At 39.0% G+C, this 21,071-nt stretch overlaps 1 protein-coding gene across 1 annotated transcript; it reads right to left on the bottom strand.

The window, feature by feature from the left end:
* Positions 1-879: 879 nt before the first annotated feature.
* LOC134037013 (vasoactive intestinal polypeptide receptor 2-like) lies at positions 880-17,406 on the bottom strand. The gene is made up of 13 exons (XM_062482285.1): positions 17,259-17,406; positions 12,635-12,737; positions 10,858-10,971; positions 8,848-8,936; positions 5,368-5,465; positions 5,106-5,238; positions 4,694-4,844; positions 4,361-4,421; positions 3,866-3,935; positions 3,148-3,239; positions 2,025-2,154; positions 1,900-1,941; positions 880-1,660 (listed from the first exon to the last, which is right to left on the bottom strand). The coding sequence occupies exons 1-13, from the start codon at positions 17,304-17,306 to the stop codon at positions 1,487-1,489; spliced, it is 1,305 nt and encodes a 434-aa protein (XP_062338269.1). The 5' UTR covers positions 17,307-17,406; the 3' UTR covers positions 880-1,486.
* Positions 17,407-21,071: the final 3,665 nt, after the last annotated feature.

Here is a 21,071-nt window from a genome sequence, read left to right as displayed (position 1 = left end):
CATATCTATGCATACCCAGACATTAAAAACAAAAGCATAATTTAATAACATGTTGCTAATATGTAAATGTTTTACATATGCAAACTTACAAAAATGTCCATGTGGATGTGAGTAGCAGTGAGACTTTATTACATACCTATTCTACGCCCTTAATGCTTTGCATTTGAAATGTAACAAATGGTGAATACAAATCTGGTTTATATATGAAGTCTTAGGCACAGTGCACTAAGGCACTACAGTTTTCTTTCTTATATTAAATGCAACACAGGGGCAAAAATGGCCTAAACTCCTGGCAGAAGAGCAAACAGGTGGAATGAAGGACATCCTTTGGAAACAAATCCAATGGTGAGAGAGAGTATGAAGTAACAAGGACTATCACTTCCTTAGAACTTTTACACCTCTAGCACCTGAAACTGGGGTTAGGTTTAAAGTCAGTTCAACTACAGGTGTGACTTTTGTACAATGCACGCACGGAACAGTAGCTTTGAACCCAGACTCTTGCTATGAGACATTTAAACACACAACATATTTGTAATTTAACATCTGAAACGGCTTTGGTTGATTGTCTATAAGAAGAATTAACCAATACAGTAATGATTTACAAAGACATACATTCACATATAGTAATACAAGAGTTTTCATAAATCAGTCTGTGGTATGACATTCATAGTGTCTTTAAAAAAAAAGCTTTTCAATAATGATGAAATACTGTTAATTGTCTTAAGATTGACTAACACAAAATATACCGTGGCCATGTCAAGGTATATTTAAGGTTGTCTACACCTTAAATATTTCCTGAATACCTTCATTACTACATAGCCAGCAGTAACCTAGTTCCTACAGACTACAGACTTTAGCTAATCGATTACAACACAACGATTTAAATGTACGTTCCGTATTTTACTTGCCTTACAGGATACATTTTTATCAGACAACATAGTGGTGTAAATTGGTGAAAATATAAAAGAATACTGTTTTTGTTAACAATCATTTTCAAGATATTTAACCATAAATCAACATGTAGCAACAAGTGTCTTACCAGATAAAATACTCTTGACAAAATCACACACAAATGTACAAATTTACTTTTTAACAATATTCAATGAAATCCTCAAATAACATATACCATGATTTCCTTTACACTAATCAAACAAATAGTAAATAAATACATAAATCTCTGAAGCCAATACTTTTTAGAGGAAGAGGCCCTGGAGAATGACTTCAGTGACAGGAGGTCACTGATAACAGTGGGACATCCATTTCAGAATTTGCACAGCACTTCTCTCTGACACCAGTTGAAATACAATGTACACTTTGGACAATAAACCGATGAGTTAAAACCACTATAGTTGCTACAAGCAGGTACATTTAATCAATAACAACCCTGTTTTCTTTTTACAAAGATGTGTGGTGTTTGGTAAGATGACAAACACAAGCATCTGTTTTGGGGATGAGTAGCTTGTTTCAAAGCTGCGCCTCGTTCCCCTCACAATACCGTGGTCTCAGACTGCAGGATGGACTGGCTACGGGAATTACGCTGGAACTGCACCATGTTCTCGGATCCATTTCGCGAGGCATAGGTGCTGCTAGGGTTGTTGTTTCTGCTCATGTGGCAGTTAAGACATATACTCCGCCATTTCCTCTTCAGCTCCCCTTGGACCTGAGGAAGGTGCTTTGTTACTTAAGAATGATGGTCAGAAAGACACCATTTGAATGAAAGGACATATCACTATACATCATTATGGACATTAGCATCAGTTAAGCTATTACTTCCCATCAGCATCTTTCAACAAATAAAATGCCGTTCACACTTCAAAACTAATGTCTGTATGCTTTTTTCTATTGTTCATGATATATAGAATCAGAATAGGATTGTGTGCAATGATGGTGTGAACTTACTTCACTGTTTAAGAAACAGTATAAGATGGCCACCACCAAACCCTGTTAAAACAAAACTTGCTGTTTAATTTAATTAATCTTGATGACTTGACTTGATGACTAATAACTTCAATTTTATGTTTTACCTGACAGGATCCAATACCAAGGTCAAAAAATACTTTGTAATCCATTGCAATGAATTCCCCCAAAGCACCAAAAACCACGTAATGAATGCCAAAGAGAGGAATCAACAAGAGAGTGGATTTGGCCAACCTCCTAAAACAAGACAGAAAAGGAAAATAAAAAACATTGTATTTAAATACTAAACAATATTTGTGTCCATTTCGAACACATTTTATAAAGGTTTACATAACTTCCTTTAGAATCAACTACAGTATTACCTTTACGAGACTTGCATTAATATTCCTTTTTCTCACCACTACATCCCTTACGCTAGCTATACCAAAACACAAATGCTCCTTACCCCCTCCCGTTATGCTCCCCTTACCATCAGCAATCAGACCCATTCCACACATTCAACAAAAAGCCCTGTTTATACGTCTTAGGACATTTTTCTTGAAACGCAACATGGCCCCTGGCACACAGCAGCTTTACTATTTCCCCTTTGGAGATACCGCTTACCGTCTGGCACTGCAAATCTCTCCTGAAATATTTCACAAAGCCATCTGCCAGTAAAAGATAGTCATCACCACGTGTGAACTTGCGGATCTCGGTGACAGTTCTTACCGATGGTCACAAGAACCTTTCTACCCATCTGCAACCATTAGCACTAAGGGAGATCACAGCTGGAGATCACAGCTGGAGTAGGGGAGAAGGGGCACTTCAGCCCCCGTCTGGAAAGTCTTACTCTCAAACCCCTCTGCTGAGGAGGATGTTCCTGTGTCTGACTCTGCTGATCATCTCCTCAGATTAGCACAACTCCCCTTTGCATTTTGATATACCGTTGTGTCGCATATACTGTGGTGTTACATAGGTACATACACACATTTTGGCCAAAACCTTTTGGCAGAAATATTTTTTTTCAATGTTGTACCATGGTTGAATACAAGTTGAACATGATATAAAGGGGGCTATCACAGAATATGCTGAAGTCTTGTTTGGGACACAATATTATGTTGCCCTTATACCACATCCATGTAACTCCAATGTCACTGAAATGTTAGTAACAAGATATTTACTTGTATACATCAGTATACAAATTAATTTAATAAACAATGAACAATAATTAATAATTAATCAAAGTCATACTTGTATTGTGACTGGTCATTTCCACCCACATCTGGACATCTTAACTTCTGAACCAAAATCCTTATAATGCTAATAAAAAGAATGAAGTTCACCTGAAATACACAATGAAAACATAAAGCATACAACAAATATTGATCATTGTCAAATTAGAATGAACCTTGACTCTGGGCAAAGCAGTCTACATCTGAGCAATATTGTAGTCAGATACTTGGGTGCAGACATTTAGAAACCTACTTGTAAGTAAAAAAACTACAGAATGCCTAGACAGATATTCTTCAGTTAAAGTCCAACCTCTCTGCAAGATATCGATTCTTTTCATCTGGCCCTGTAGCATTTCACAAACTCATACTATGGAAATATCTTATCAGCCTATACATATGACATTTACTGAGCATGTGCTTGATATGAAAGTCATAAACCTGCTTATAGCATGACACCACTGTCCAGGTGTTATTTTTCTCTGTGTGGCACCCATATTTACATTTAGTCATTTAGCAGACGCTCTTACAGTATGTACAGGGACATTCCCCCAGAAGCAAGTAGGGTGAAGTGCCTTGCCCAAGGACACAACGTCATTTCGCACGGCCAGGAATCGAACCGACAACCTTCTGATTAATAGCCCGATTCCCTAACCGCTCAGCAATCTGACCCCCATATCTGGTGCGTACTTCCTGTTTAGTGAAGGTCTCTGGAAGGGATGGTTCAGGTTGTAACTTACAAGGATGGAGAAACAGATAGGACCGTTGATTACCCAGTTTGGTACTGGGTGATCTTCTATTTCCCAACATCTAAAGGAATATGAAAAGCCATCATCAAGGAAGGCTCTCTACGTAGTCAGGTCAATAGGGAGCTTAGAGGGATGGTAGTATGGTAAGATCGTGGAAAAGGATGCTACACATTTCTAAGAGGATGAAGAAGTAGTCGATTCAATCAAGCTGTGTTATGAAATTAACGTAGCAACAAAAGGACACTCATAATTGACTAATTTGTGCATTTATTAGTACAATAAATCAAAAGCTCACTGGCTGCCAACACTAAATTACATTCATCTGAATACACAGACCTCACACGATTCAAGAAAAACATGTATATTAACTTTGGACAGCAAAATATAACTTCAATACATGACTAATCTTTGCACTGTTTGTGTTGCACATTGGTTTTTCATAACACAATCAAAAAGACCAAATCAATACTCTCTGAGGCTACTTACCCAGTATCTTCATAATAAATCCTTGTCATTGCCCATGCAAACACAAACACAGTTGGGATTCCTGGGGTAAAATGACAAAAGATTACAATATAATATCTGAGTCCCGAAAACACTCATCATAGTGAGAATCATCATAATGATTCTCTTTATCATGAAGTCACCTATTCTCATATATCATTAGCTCTATTTCTGTAAGTAACTACAACACTAACAAGAACAAAAAGACAATATAGCAAAGTGATAGTGGATGTCCATAAATGTTGAAATTCAAATGTTTCTGAAGCCAAAACTAAGGCATGGCTGGAAGAAGATAATGGAAGTTAATGAGCTTACCCCAGCCAATCAGAAGATAAACAATGAAGTGTCTATTTTCAGAGAAGATCACCATCAGTAGAGTATGGAGATAAAGTCCCTCAACAAGCAACCAGAAGAAATTGGCCATTATAAAGTACTGGAAGAACACCAAGCTGGCCTTGCATCCTATCTGTAATAATATTATACAGCATATATCACATTACAAAACATGCAGATATTGTGTATATTTCATATACAACAACTTAATCGTGGCAATCACATTCTCATTTTTATACATATATAAACAATTCATGAATTAGGCAATACTTAATGAAAGGAAGTTTGTACTTTTACAGTTAAAAAATATAAACCATTGCATCCACATACAGGACCAAACGTAACAACCAAATAATGTGCAGAAAGGCTAAGAATCAGTTGGGCGTTGACTTACCAGTGAAGGTTGGTTGGAGCACTGAGCACTACGATTGAAAATGATGTCATCCTTCACCAAGACAGCCACTGCTCTCAGGATGAAGGAGAAGAACAGGTTCAGGTGGATGTAGTTCCGTGTGCAGTGGAGTTTTCTGTGAAAGGGTGGGGAATAGGACAAATATTAAGGTTTTGTTCTGTAGTGTAATTTAATGATAATTTGGTGGTTTAATGGTTCAAATAATGATGGTTTACTGGAATAGAAAGGTACAAGAGTGACCTACCTGAACAGACAAAGGATGGCACTGCCAGTTGTCAGAGCAATCAAAGACAAGCTGTGGCCAAGAGTGTATAGAGTCTTCACTACCAAGTAGAAGACCTGCTACAGAATTTAAAAAGTAAATTCAGGCCAGTCAGAAACAATCTGAAGTATTTTTATTTATTTATTTCAAATAACAAACCATTAAAAATGTTTGTGTGAGTTGAGCATGTGCCTCTATGTAAAACTTTCTGTGTAGCACATGTCCCAAAGCAGTACTTAGAAGTTATATATCGCAAGTTTGACTATCTCATATTTGGGATCTGTTAAAACACGACTATCAGAAGGTACTTTTTCAGTTGAGGATATATACAGTGAAGTAAAAATGTTAACCAGTTCAAGGCATGCTTCACATGCTGATACATGCATTGATTGGCCAGGGCTTGTGAGGGAATCTACTCTCTTATCTTGTTTCCCCAGGAAATGAGTCAAATGTTTGATATCCTCTCTTAACTGCTTTTCAGTGAAAAACAAATAGATTTCCTTAGTCAAATGCCAGACTGGGCTCATACCAACACCATTCTCAGTAAGGCCTTTGAGGCCATGCCAGTACACATTCTCTTCGTGAAACCATCACTCTCTTTGAAAGCTCAGAAGGTTTTTAACCCACAGCTGTGTATTAGAGTTATCTTCACCTACTGTATCATGCTCACTTTATGACTCATTGCTCACATGAACAAACACATGTTTCCATTTAGAGATTAAAGGAAGAAATTTAAAATACAAAACTAAAAATACTTTTTTTCTTTTCTTTTTTTAACCCTTGTGTTACCTTCGGGTCATTGCAAGGCCGTAGCCATGGAGTCAACATTGGGGGGGACGAATCACATTTTTTATAATAATTTCGGACAGCGTGCGTGGTTGCCTGTCGTAGCGTAGCACGTTTATATTTTCATATCAATATATTGGGGGGTACATTTTAACCAGATTTGAATATTGGGGGGGGACACCTCAGACCCACCACAGCGCGAAGAAAATGCTTCACTTTATTTTTGTAATTGGTAAAGTTGTCGCAACACGACGGTGGGTCACAATGACTGAAGGGTCACAATAACCCGAAGGTAGCAGAAGGGTTAAGGGTTGAAAGACGGTTAGACTAATTGGCAACAATTAGTCAATTTATTCATGCTACTAATAAAATAGTTAAATTAAATATGCACCAAAGCAACATTTCTGTACATTTCCCCACAAACACCAAAGGTACTAACAAACCAGGAGAAAAGACCTGTTCAACATCTAAAAATGTGCATAATTTATCATGAAACACCCATGTCTTCTTCGGATGCTATGTTGAATCATGGTTGTAATCTGGATGATTCCTATCTAATTTCCATGGGTGATGTCAAAATGTCAACAAACATCTGCTTTGCCAATCTTAATCTGTCCATTCGCATCATCAGATGGAGCCTGTAACAAAGAGGGCAGGGACAGGCGACAGCTCTGTTCTGTTCCTCTTGCTCCAGGGAAACGATACCAGGCCGCTCTCTGCCACGGCCATGGTATTGGTTCTCCAAAGAGCTGGCAGGCGAGATTTGACCCCAAATTCAAAGAGAAAAATACAGTTTCTACTTCTGCACTGCCACTGTGCTGGCATGAGAGACACGCAAAACTAGGTTTATACACAATGGCATCTAGAGTGTTGAGAAGACAATATACTGGCCGCTGAGCTTCAAAAGAGAGTATATACATTATGCTAAGTAGCATATCCATATTGTATGAACTGTTACTGTTAGTGTTTGGAGGGGCAACATGGTGAGGTGTTTTTTGAGATCTTAATAACATATCTAATTTATTGAGCATAGAAAGCAAATGATTTTTGTTAATGTGACCCCAGTTGTAATTTAATCAATGACCATTAACAGCTCCATGCTCTACCAATTGAACTTCACAGAACCAGAAGATCAGGCAAGTTCAAACTGGCGCTGGGATCTATGCCAGTATAGAGCTTGTTGGATGACTTCCAAAAACAAAGAGAGAAAGAGCCAGAGAGAAACAAAACAGGGGAAGAGAGAGAGAGAGAGATAGATAAAGAGAGTAGGGCAGAGAGAGATAGAGAGATGAAGAGAGTAGGGCAGAGGGAGAGAGAGAGATGAAGAGAGTAGGGCAGAGGGAGAGAGAGAGATGAAGAGAGTAGGGCAGAGGGAGAGAGAGACATGAAGAGAGTAGGGCAGAGGGAGAGAGAGAGAGACAGTGAGGACGACTGAGACAATAAGCCATTTAAGGTAATGACTATCTATCCCAAAAATGAGTGGAAAAATTGAGAAAAGTTACAGATATGAAGGGTACAGATTCAGTTAGTGTTGTTAATGATATCGACTCTGTTAAACTCTGTTACGATTCTCTGTTGGTGTGTTGGAACAAACACACACACACGACAGCACTTAAATACGACTATGATTTCAATCATCAAAAATAACTCGCTGTAATCACATAGGTGGAATATTGTCACAACATCACATCCTTCTTAATGATGGGATGCTGTTTCATGCTCAAAACCATGGCTGTTTGCTCTATTGAGCATGTTCTGTAGCACTGCTGGAGCTGAGAGGGTAGCTACATTAGAGTGAGACATTGGGGAAGGCAGCATGGGTGCCATGTAGAACAGGATGTTTTATTTAGCCATGAAGGCGCCTGCGTTTCATCTACATCTGAACGTGGCACCATGTGCGTGTGTGCGTGTGTGTGTGTGTGTGTGTGTGTGTGTGTGTGTGCGGTGTGTGTGTGTGTGTCAAGTGTCTGCCCATCTTTGAGAATGTGTGCTTATGGGTGTATGCGTGAGTGTGTGTGTGTGTGGTTCTTGGTCTTGGAGTGTGAGTGTGTATGGCCACGTGTGTGTGCATGTGTGTGTGTTCCCTATAAAACGATCAAAACAGAGGCAGTCCAAGCATCAGGGAGATAATGCTGCCCATAAGGTTACAACCCAATGCATGGGGCTGGTCTCCATCACCAGCCTCAGACACAAACACCTCAGGACTGTGAGGAATACAAAGGCAGAGATATTCACCAAGACACAGGAGACACAGGAGGGTCACTTCATAATGTAATTTAGTTATTGTAATATCCCCATGAAAGTGCTAAGACACCTGAAAGTAGTCTGATATTGTGGTTATTTACAGAATCCATTAGCTTGGAGAGCATGGTAATGGAGTCTGATTTAATACAGAGATGCTGCCCCATGTTGGATGCATCCTAGTTATACAGTGCAATTACAAGACAATAGTGAGATAGAGAAACGTATCACTTTATAATCAACTTATCTGACCTGTGTGGGCAGCCACTGCTGAATACATTGAGCAGGTGACCATGTGGCCAACTTCTGGAATGCACTTGTCTGAAATGTCAGTTCCTATGATTCCCAAAGCTAGCCCATGTCACAGGAAAACCGATTAGGTCAAATGCTGATGAAATGCTGCTCTGGGCCACCCTAAACTTTCAAGGTGCTTACCTTATCGTTAATGCCTGATTCACACACACTGGTAATGTTGGGGAAAACTGGGGACCATCCATTCGCAGTGCAATTTTTGCTTATATTTCCTGTGGGTGATAGAAAAACATTAAAAGCTGTAATATTTCTCTAATCTTCTCACGAAACTGCATAGGGACTGTCACCATTTTTATTTTGATGAATGTCAATGAGAGGAAGCAGATTTTTTTCCAAAGATATAAACACTTATTGGAAGCAAGGTCAGGATTCCTTGTACACTGTACATATATGGTGTTGTGCAACACCATATATGTAAGGCTATAAGGACGAAAATATGTTTACATCTTTTTCTACAAAATGTGGTTAAAGTAGTCCTTGTCTGTCACAGTGATATCTTCTCTCATTATTCATATGACAGGACACTTTTTCCATCAAACTTTTATTTGACAGTCGGTTGTTGACATTGTGAACTCTAAAGAAAGTCATTTTTCAATGTGTAAATACGTGTACATCTCAAATCAAGATCGCTCTCACTGGGAAGTCCTATCATTCCATGATTCATGCAAGCCAAACCCTGGACTGCGTAAGTTGAATGAATATTGAATCTGTCCCCATCAGTCTGGCATACCACAGAGGTCCTGATGAAGAGAATGAGTGCAGGGACATAAACCACAAGGAGTTCTAGCAAGACAGTGTGCAGTCGGAGTTGTGTGAGTGTTGGGGAATGTGTGTGTTTTACTGAGGCACATTGTGTGATAGAGTGTGTGACGCTCGAGGAGTGTTTGAGGCTGAGCGTGTGCAGAAGGAAGAGTGTGTGGGGAAGGGAGAGAATGTAAGCGGAACTACAATGTGGGACTGTGTTTATGTTCACCATGTCTTGCTTTGACTAAAGGTTACTGAAGGAATAGGTCTGGCTCCAAGCCTGACTATCTGGTTTTCTGTATGTCTGTCTCCATGTCTGTCTACTGGGTTTTCTGTCTGACTCTCGCTATGGTACCCACCAAAGAGCTATATTCCCATCCTTTCTTTTAAATTCCACCCTTCATTTGCCAATGTATTGTAGCCCCTGACTCTAATAACACACAGGGTGTGAATAGAAAGCCAATTACATACCCAACCACCCCTCCCCAAATGAATTTCACAGCTGGGTTTATTCCAAGGTGACTCAAGACCCTTGGCCCTGCTGAGAATATAGTAATCCTACAATAATCAATTCTATATGTACTATAATCCTCAACTTGGGACGTTAGATGGTTATGAATAAAGTGGAAGTGTCGATTCAAGTTCTCTCAGGCTGGCGCCAGTGGTGGCAGTGGTAGCGGGAAGGGGGGGGGGGGGGGGTAGACAGTTGGCAGCACCCACTCTGCCTTACGGGTCATTGGATATTGTTGAGTGAGCTGACAAGATACATTTTGCCTCTGGTTTGCACTGTACAGAACATAACATCCTCTGCAGTTCAGCGAGGTCTGTCATGACTGAGTAGAGAAAGGTCCCACAGCATCAAATAATACACACAGTGCCCACTCTGGGATATTTCTTCGGAGTTATTCCCAAAGGGCAAACCCACACTGTATTTGTTGATAACTAACTGTTAACACTATGAACAGTCTGTGTTGACCATTTCAAAGCTGCTTCCTCTCAAGCTGTATCTGTGTATGTCCCCTGCCACTGCACATCAGCTTGCTCCTGATATAGGTTTTCAAATTTCATCCAATAAAGTTATTGCTACTGTAGTTTTTGCAGATTATTGTTTTTTTTAATTGATGCGCTGAATCTCCCCATATAGTTAATTCCTTTAAAGAGGACCAGAGTCCAGCAGGGAAGTTTTAGCATACACAAAAGGGAATATTTACATGTAATATTCATTCATCACTGATTAAGAGACAACATTAGCTAATAAGGATCTCAGAGCCAAAAGATCAGAGCATGGGTTAAGAGGAACCGTCATTTTAGGCAATGCAGTGTGACCATTTCGCTTGAGAAATTTAACTCTAACTGAGGTGTGACAAAAATGATTAGGGAACAACATACCATCTGTGCCGAATAAGGCCTGGAGCACTCTTGGGCAAGGGATGGTGACAGTCTCTCCAATCCCAGCACGATCCCAACAAGATATGTTATCCCAGACTCCTTTGCAGCCTGGTTCTGTTACAAAAGCAGCAAAGCAGAATCTTCGTCAATCTAAATTCTGTCTGTCATCAGAAATGTCTTTGATAAACTATTTGGTCCACATGTATACGTATTCCATATTGCCTGAGGACATGCTGCACAATATACAATGTTATGACATCATTGTAACTTCACGTTAATACTGAACAATGGAAGAAGTTGAACTTGCCTTGAACTTACAAGGACATCCACATCAGAAGTACACAGACTGACAGTACTGCACAATCTATATCTTGAAATATCTCATTATGAAACAAAAGGGTGCAAAAAAGTCAAAAGGGGACTACATTTAGCAGACGCTCTTATCCAGAGCGACTTACAGTAAGTAGAGGGACATTCCCCCGAGGTGGGAATTGTCTTGGGGAAGTGTCTTGCCCAAGGACACAGCGTCAGTTGGCATGACCGGGAATCGAACTGGCAACCTTCGGATTACTAGCCCGATTCCCTCACCGCTCAGCCACCTGACTCCCTTTTGACTAAACACTCAAACCACCTTTAGCCACTTAAGAGCAAAACTGGAGCACTTAATCTTGGAGAAAAGTGTGCTCTTTTTGAGATGGGGGAGATAGTAGGACATCCAACAGTATAAGTGGTGTTATAAAAGAAACCTATTAACATCAAACAGAAGAATGAAAACACAGACATGGAGATATCAAACCAAACAGAAATGTAATTCCACTGTGTGATAAGTAGTTCTAATTTAGATCCCAGTATGAACTTGAGTAAAACAAGTGAGTCAAAGCCCTGTTACAATACGGGGCTTTGACTCATACATTCTACAATGTGTTTTGAGACAGTTTAGGTTAGTTACTAAGTATTACAGTTTGTCCTTTTTGTCTACTAATTGATTACTTTAATCATATTTTGGAAGCTTTCTACCTCTAATTTCATGCCTTTCATTCCAACAGAGAAATGATTTGCTTGTGATGCATGGAAATTGGTTTCTTTCTGTGAAGCTTAATATGATATAAATGTAAATCTATATGTTAATAATAGAGGTAGATTACATTGAAAGGAAAAAAAGGAAAAGTATGATAGGACTGTCTGCTGAAATATTCAAAGGATTCAATAAGGCTTTTTGTCCGAAGTTGGTACCCAAAGAATTGGTCCCAATTATAATTAAGTGGTTCTTTGTGTAATTAACACATGTTCTTAGCCCAATTATCCTTAGTACATTTTAGTGGGTTGATTCACATTAAGTTAGTGATAGAAAGTATGCTCTGACTGTACTGCCTGTTAGGTATGCCTTCTGATTTGAATGGAAAGGTTGAAATGTATCAAAATGTAGCAGTACTAAATGTGTAACTGAATGTGCAAACATTGAGAGACTGCTAGCATTTAAAAAAAGACCCAACTATGTTAGCCATAGTGTGGAACATAAACACATCGCAGCCGACACATCACACCAGTATCTGGAATGGTCTCGCTTTGTTTGCTTTAAATTCACAAAAAGTGTCATAACTTCAGTGACTTTAGAACCTAATTTATATATCTCTTGTTAGGTAAAATATGCAACCAGTCAATCTAGCAGACAAATGATTCAGGATTTAATTTGTAGCCCATGGTTCATCATAGCTGTCTAATAAGTAAAAAGAGGGGAGGTTGAAAATAGGAGGTAGAAAATATTCTGGAATGTAACCTCTGGAAGTGTTTGACTCATGCTCCTTCAGTCTAGCCAGACACTCTTCTTGTTCCCTCTCCAGCTCCCACATGAAGTTACAGTTTGGATGTCTTCCATTCACCTAACAGAAAAAAAAAAGATATATATACATGCAGAATTATTAGATATTGCTTTGCCAGTAACTCTACAGAGATTGATATATAAATATTAGTTTAACATCAATGGTCTTCAACATGAATTGGTTCAACTTTATTTTTAATTAGATTCAAATTATGCATCCTTAAAAAAGACAGTGCGGTGTTCCTTATGTTATGCAACCTGCTCTGTCTGTTTGGGGCCTTACGCAGCTGTGTAAATGACACGTTAATAAAATGGAATTCATTAAAAGTTTTTGGGGTACAATTTGTTGAAAGAACTGTACATTTCCACCCTCCAAATGGCAGTAACAACATTTTTATTGGAGAATACAAATAAAAACATTAACTTATATTGTTTTGAATGGAAAGGTTAAGATGCACAGTTGCCAGGATATCCTCCTGAACAAAAGAATAACCTGAATAAATTGTAAATGTATTAATTGTTAAGAATAATTGTGTGTGAGCCCCTAAAGACCTGCAGATATGTGTGTGTGGCTGGGTATCTCTGTGTTTTGGTAGCTTAGTGAATGATGACTGACTAAATCATACATAAAACGCCTTGCACCCTTGGTAATTATTAGCTGGCAGTTGCCACATTGTGTCCCAACAGGAGCTGTGTGAGAGCCTCAGGGAGTACCAGCCTTGTCAGTCAAAGGCCACAGAAGCGTTAACAACTGATTGGGGGCACCACAGCGGAAGACGATCTGCATCCCGGGTCAATGGATGGTCTGACATAACCCCCAGCTCTTTCTAAGGCTACTACACACACACACACCAAGCTGAAGATACAGTGCACCTGTCACTCATTTTCCCTCAAGCCAGTATAGACTTAAACGTGGCATGCCTGGTTGGAATCAGCAGGTTTTTCTTGGCTAGGCAGGGAACGTCTACCTTATCTGCAATTGAAGCACCGCTGCCTCAACACTGAGCTATTGACTCCACTCAGACCCAGTGTTCTCCTGGCACTAGCTACCAGGTCACTGATTAGGGCTTTAGAAGGAGAGAGTCAATGAGTCACAGTGGCGGGATAAAGGGCTTTTAAAGAACATTGCTCCTGATCTCTCTCTGTGCAAGATGTTCATTACTGGCTCCCTTATTTGTTTAATGTGTTTGCCTCTAAATGCGGTACAGTGTGTGTTCAGGAAATAAAGTTTCTTATCTGTATTTATGTTCAAGTTAATCTTCAAGAAAGTTGACTCTTACTCAAACCAAGAATCTTTTATGCAAGCTAATAAGCGTAGCATTTGAAGTACAATACAGCACCAATAAGCTCAGTCCATGTATTGCCAGTAAGTGGGACTACATTGCAATAGTCTAAACAAACTGTAACTTTGAAAATCAGAAACCAATATGAAACATTCCTGAGAGGAATATAGGTTTTTCACAAATTATTCTTAAGCACACACTCATGTACCATTTGTATTCTTTATGTAATTACTGTACAACGTAGTATTTTTTAGGAATGAACTGTGAAGTGTATGTGGACGCTTATGGCGGCTTCATAGCAGCATCATTAGGACTTTAAAGCTGCAGTTCATCTAAGGGTCCAAAACCACTCTCCAACCCAATGATGCACCTTTATTTCCCATGCTTTATGAAAGTCATTCAATTATATATACTCTACATGGATGCTTAACGATTGTACAAAAACGGTCTGTTACTTGATGGAGTGCTGCTCAGGAAAATGTTTGAATAGAACGTGTTTCTGAACTCCTGACCTAGACTGAATATATGATCTATTCAAACTAGATCTTGACCAGTGGGGGGCTTTTTTTAGACAGTTTTTTGCATTAATCAAATCTACAGATGTGGTATGCACTGTATGATACAGTACGCAACGCAATCATGTAATTGGTGTGAAACCTCAGTGTTACACAGCAGCTGGGACTCTGGCTGCTGATGCTATTTTAGTTTTGAGCTGGATTCCTATTTTCTACTACATTGTGTCTCAATCAGTAGGGTGACTGCTTGCACAATACCATAATCACTTTGTGTTTAATGAGCAGATGTCTTTTCTCAACAGCAGCTCCTACCAAACACAATGAAACTTAATTCAGTCAGAGAAAACATGCCTGAATGTTTGAAATAGGGACGGATAAATTATTAGCTCGTGATTAACAAAGTTGTGACTTCTGACACAATCAGCCACCTCTTCTGTTTAGCACGCTTAGGAAAACGGTACGTTGCTCCACAACTATCTTGCTGTTCTCTTAAATGGAATCAAGTATTGGATCATTGTGAGATAATTGCGAGATGCTTCAAATTAGCAGTACCAGAATAATTTTAAACTACAAATTGTGAAATCTGACAGTGCTAATCCTCTCCTCAGTATTGGACACATGAATACAAATGGAGCTCATAAGGTATATTTCATGCAATATCAAAAGAGCTATCTGATGTATTATATCCAACATGAAATCTTACTAAACAGCAATACAACAAAAAAAGGCTTCTGTCTTTCTGGAATACAGAAACCAAAACAGCCAGTTATGCTGCAAAGTTATAAATCAGAAGCATCACCCGTCCCCTCAGAGACAGAAGCAATGAAGCAATACAAACTATTAATTTATCAAAGAATACAAAACACAATCAGACACAGATATACAGATTCCAACAGCACACTCTCGCACCTTTAGTGTTCAGATAAATTCACGAATTAGAACACTCTCACACATGATTATCTTGGCTCGTGCCAGTCCTTATGTAATACTGTATTTCCAGTATTCATCATCTTATGAACTGTTTGTGATCAGGGAGGATTTGAAAGTAAAGCAAATTCTTATGGGAAAACCAACGATATGTCAGTTACATTTCGTCAAACACGTGATCTTAGGTTCATGAAGTTAAGCAAGTGCCATGAAACTGAAGGTAGAAATGTTCTGTCAAACCAATGCCCTCTGCAATGCACCATCAGCATGAAGAGAAAGACAAAATCGAGTTGTTTTCAGTTAAATTAAATTCATATTATTGATCCCAAAGGAATTTGGGGGAGCTCAGGGTGAAAGAGGACATGAAAGGACACCTAGCCAACATAGGGACTACACAAGGACTACATGGGTAAGGGCTACACACAGACAAAGTAAGTTAAGCAATATGCTCCATTCTAAATGGTATTCATACACTAAAACGACTATTCAAATTTTTTTTTTGATTTACAAAGAGCGCATGCAAACATAAACATGATGATCCCATCGCATCAAGCACATAAGTGCGTTGACCCACACAGACTGGTGTGTGGAATCTTTTCAAGTCTGGTTGACACAAGTTGCAGCACAGAGTTGAGCCAGAGGAGCATCCAAAACTGGTGTTCTAAAGGGCACATGTAAGACTACTGTATCAGGGGGGTCAGATGGCTGAGCGGTTAGGGAGTCAGGCTATTAATCAGAAGGTTGTTGGTTCGATTCCCTGCCATGCAAAATGACGTTGTGTCCTTGGGCAAGGCACTTCACCCTACTTTCCTCGGAGAGAATGTCCCTGTACTTACTGTAAGTCGCTCTGGATAAGAGCGTCTGCTAAATGTAAATGTATCTGCCAGGGGCATGTGTGCTGTTAGAAAGTGACCCATGAAACAGCAAGGCCAAAAAGTAAGCAAACATGTAACGTATACTGTACAGTATGTGAGTCTGTGCTTCCACTAAAGGTGCAATCTCCATATTCTGTTATAAAGACCCGTTCATTCTTACAGAATATAACGTGAATGCTGAAGAGCTTTCTCTTTGGATTCGAATAAGCAGTCACTCCTAGCTAGCCAATCCTATTTTCTTCGTCCGGGTGCAGTAATTCTATTTTAGCTTGTTGTTCTGGTTTTTATGGCTATATAAATATTGCTGTATACCTCTGAATATTGCATACATCAATTTCATGTTATTATATCTAAATCATGAGATCTGGGTGACTGAACATCTGGTTTCTCTTGCTTGCACTAATGGGAGTCTCATGGGATTGAAGCCCACACACACCTGTGCCCCTCAGTATTGTTAGATTGTGACATAAAGAAAAGAAGAGAAAAGGACAGAGGGCAGCATTCACCCCCACAACTGGGGAGTGGGCATTTGAGGTAGGCAGATATACAGAAGGAAAAATACAGAAGAGTGGGATGAAATTGGCAAGCAAAATGAACAATTATCCTATGACATTGGTAAAACAAAAAACGAAACATAAAAGTACCTAATTGGATACTGGGGAGTATCCAGACCCCCGTCCGAGCTCATATGGCGCATCTAATGCATGTTGGTTGACTCTTCGAATTTGGTAACAACCAAAAGTGTACTATTTGGAGCTCTCATCGTTAAACGGGTTATAAAGGTATTCTTTTCAAATATTAATGCATTTATCAGGCAACTATTACATCTACCTCATGTCTCTTTTCTTTTGGTTTCAAACTGGAAACGGTGTGAGACACTGCGTGTTATTCTGACATCAAATCATTTGGGTTTTGAAAGCTCTTGAACTAGGCTACTCACTCCAGCATGGCACGAAGTATTTTAAACTTTGTTATTACTTACCGTGAACAGACAAGTTGCTAAAAACAAAATAACGCAGAAACTTTTCATCTTGAATTCGATGGACTTGGCCACTACACGACAGATGTCCTAAAACAACGTCATTGATGAACTGCCGCAGTCCACCAAACTAAACAATATAAAAAAAATAAAAAAAGCTACGATTTCAAGCGAATGAAAATTAAAGGGTTTTCCCAATACAATTGAGTGCTTGAAAGACTTAAAAACGCTTTATAGAACGCGTTTAAATAATAAAGTGAAAAAGTCCTTTGATACGCTGTGTCCAGAATGACTGGACGGATGACGGCTAGACCCAGAATGCTGCTTACAGTCGGAGGGGGCTTTCAGCATGGGGGAAAAAGCTCGCTGGAGGTTGTGCGCGGCGCGCGTCAGCGAAGGACGCTCTCTCCAATATGAACTGAGATTGTAGGCATCCAACGCAACATTGTTACGCAAGACACAACATAGGCTAATTACTCAATTACAAACTGCTTTAGCAAAGATTAAACTATTTGGAAGTAAAAGAGTTTAAACTAAGTCAACGGTGTAAAGTCTGAAAACACACAAGAATATGACTTTTTCGTCCAAACAATTTTAAATTACAACACAATGAAGCTGACCTTTCGTGTAACGTGAAGGGAACCCAATGTGACATCACAAGGAGCAAAGCCTGAAGCAAAGTCAATGATTGTGAGGAGTAAAAACACGTCTGAAAGTGCCCTACATCTGCAAGACCACTTCAATCAAGCTCTAAATACATTTAACAAGAAAGCATGCAATCACGGCACCATAACCCTTTCTGTGAATTCTTAGACTAAGGTTACAGTACCTGCTTATAGGTGATTCAAATGATAAGGAACAAGTACATGATAGATTAGATGAAGTAAGGACAGCGTTTAAGAAAAATTGGAGGGCTGTCAAAGCTGTTTATGATAGAACCTGCTGTGTGTAAATGTGTAGGAACCCCTGTAATTTACCCTCTTGAGACCCCTTGTGCAGTCAAAACCTGACAACCTTTTCTCGTCCGAGTCCTAAGTCCACTCTCCACTCCATTTTGCACTACACCAGACTGATTGCCCAGTTTATCAGGAGTCATTTGTTGCAGTCAGTGGACGGGTGTCAAATTTGGCACTGATAATGGCCTTGTAGCTTCAGCACAGTTCACTCGACTCCTCACCCAGGTCACCTCCCACCTAACTTTTTCTAAAGACATAACTCACTGAGGGTGGCAGCAGCAAATGTTGTATTTTCAAGGCATGGGGCATGAGGGTCTCTCTGCTGATGATATGGGACTTCGAGGTTACTGTGCCTGTAGAGGTTATTGTCTATTATGACATTGTCACAGGAGTTTATACTCAGAGACAACATCCTGTTCACTTCAGTAGACTAATATGTTAGATGCAATGAGGGATGGATGGACAGACAGACAGACAGACAGATAGATAGATATGATATATAGATGTTTCTTCTGGTGTTAACTTATGAGTCCCCAACATACATGCTACAATACTTTTCAGACCTGCAAAAGCATATGCAACTGTATACAATTCTTAGTCAATATCTACACACAACAGATGTGGCTAGTCTCTATGCAGTTTGAGAATCTGTATATTTCCAGTGCAGTCAATTGAAAATCTTCAAATGTCAAAGCCATTAAGATGCTATTGAGGCAATGTGTTACCAGAGAAAAACCAGAGCCCTAATCCTTGAAGGCACAGAGATTGTTTACTGGTGGACTAATACAAAATAAATATACACATATATTGTTCAATCAAGTCATTCTTATAGAGGTCTGAGAACACTTCTTTCCAGTGATTCAGTCTTGTCTCTGAAATGTTTGGTTTGACCTGAAGGGAGCAACTGGTTTTTAGAAGTTAGCTTTACATATTATCTATTTTGTTGTGCTAAAGTTTGGAAGCTGATTTCTTTGTTCCAAGCACTTTTCTGATTTCAGTGACTTAAAGATTTCTCTTAAACGACAACACCTCGAGTGACTTCTTTTCTTCACATTTCCAAAGTTTCAAAGTCATAGACGTAACACACTCCTACTGTGACATTGTTAGAATTGAAAACATAGCACATCTATTATTGAGGACTTTTCCTTATAGCTGCTGGAACTGCTGAAATGATCTTGTACTTAACTAGTAAAAGAACATCCAATACCCACTTAAAAGAACTTCAAAGGAAACTTCCTCAACTATCAAGCTTTTGATATTTCCTCAAGACCGTCATATTCAGGACTGTCTGGTATTCAATCATAATGATTATAGCAGGGCCACTTATGGGGACTGTGAACATAATTTAATCAATATCATAGACCCATTATGGAATCCAAAAGAAATATTTTTCTCCACCCAAGGCCAGACAGTGGAGATATACATTTTGAGAGGTTACACGTGTCCAGTAGAAGTGGAGTGTTTCGTTTTTTGTAACTATCACAGCGTGCTGATGTTTTCTCTAAGACAAAAACAAGACCTTATTGTCATTTTGAAACATGAGTAAGAGTCTCCTCAGGTCCAACCTCACCGGTCATACAGCTGGTGATTACACCAGCTGTATGACAACAATTGTTTCAATTGTTGAATGTGTTTTCTTCAATCAGTTATACAAGCTAACTCATTGAGTTGACCATGGGAATCTTTAAGAACACATAAATAAACAGTAAATAATAGTTTATTAGTTGTAGAATGTCCAATTCACACAGGTCACATAAGACATGCGTTTTGTAATCAGATTATTTCAAAGAAAAAGAAAAAAATGGGTTTACATATTTATCTTCGATGTAGAATAGTTTATGAACATATTCAATACTGTAAAATGCAGTGAAATAACTTGAGATGTTTCTTAAGTTTCCTCATGTTTCCTCATGTGTATTCTAGACTAAACACTTGCAGCCAGGCAAACATCCAAGTTACACCCACTTTCGAAAGTGTCCATTTCATTCTACCAGTCAACTCAACAAGGTTGGTTCATACATAACAGTCTTTCTCCTATTGCAAATACACTTGAAGGTGGAGTCATCTTCAGTGGGGCAATGTTTACATCCAGTCTTTTATGTGTTTAAATGACTGTGTGTCGTTGGTGGTCCTTTTCAAAGATGCCTCAATAAAATATCTTTCTTGTGCTTGGGCTGCCACTTATCTTCCAAATATGATTCATTAAATATCTCTAGGAGTGTGTGTTTCTTTTGTTATAGCCTGCAAAGAAATTCTGAAATTGTGTCTAAAGTCGTTTTTGTTGCATTCATGTTGTACTGTAGTTATAGAACACAAAGTTAGAAACTTTCACCACAAAAACACAAGTAAGAAGTTCCTTAGGCTTCAGGACAGGAGAGAAATACAGCCAAGAGGTGAACTTTTGACCATTTATGCACAAAGATAAACAGTTTACTGTTACTTCCAATTATATTAGACTATCCAAAGTCTGTTTGGGGGATGCAGCTCGGCTTTATACCAAACCACAAGTCTTTGGAACAAGTGACTAAACAAAGTGTTGGACCATGTCTTCATGATTAATCTCAAACCTTTAGGGCATGCTTGACCAATCACCTAATCCACTGGACATCTGCATGTACAGTACTTTATATAGAGTACTGTAAACTTGTAAAGGCATTTACAATATAAAACATTTCCCAATAAAACCCCTTCTGTCTAGTATTTAATCTTGAATATTTATACTATACTGAGGTTAATGTTAAGGTTTCAAAGTTATTGCTATGCATGAACAGTGTAGCGTGACTACACAAGTGTAAAAGCTGTGAACGCTAACATTGAGAAAAGAACAGAAAAACGGAATCCGAAAAAATACTGAAAAAAG

The sequence above is a fragment of the Osmerus eperlanus genome, chromosome 16 (assembly GCF_963692335.1).
Source record: "Osmerus eperlanus chromosome 16, fOsmEpe2.1, whole genome shotgun sequence".
Lineage (NCBI taxonomy): Eukaryota > Metazoa > Chordata > Actinopteri > Osmeriformes > Osmeridae > Osmerus > Osmerus eperlanus.
This window is presented reverse-complemented; position numbering and strand designations above follow the sequence as displayed.

Coding starts and splice junctions, on each gene's coding strand:
- LOC134037013 (XM_062482285.1), bottom strand. CDS start 17,306: ATGAAAAGTTTCTGCGTTATTTTGTTTTTAGCAACTTGTCTGTTCACG. Junction 5,466..8,847: donor AATCAGGCATTAACGATAAG/GTAAGCACCTTG, acceptor TAAATTCTGTAG/CAGGTCTTCTACTTGGTAGT. Junction 2,155..3,147: donor AATGACCAGTCACAATACAA/GTATGACTTTGA, acceptor GTCTTGTTTTAG/GAGGTTGGCCAAATCCACTC.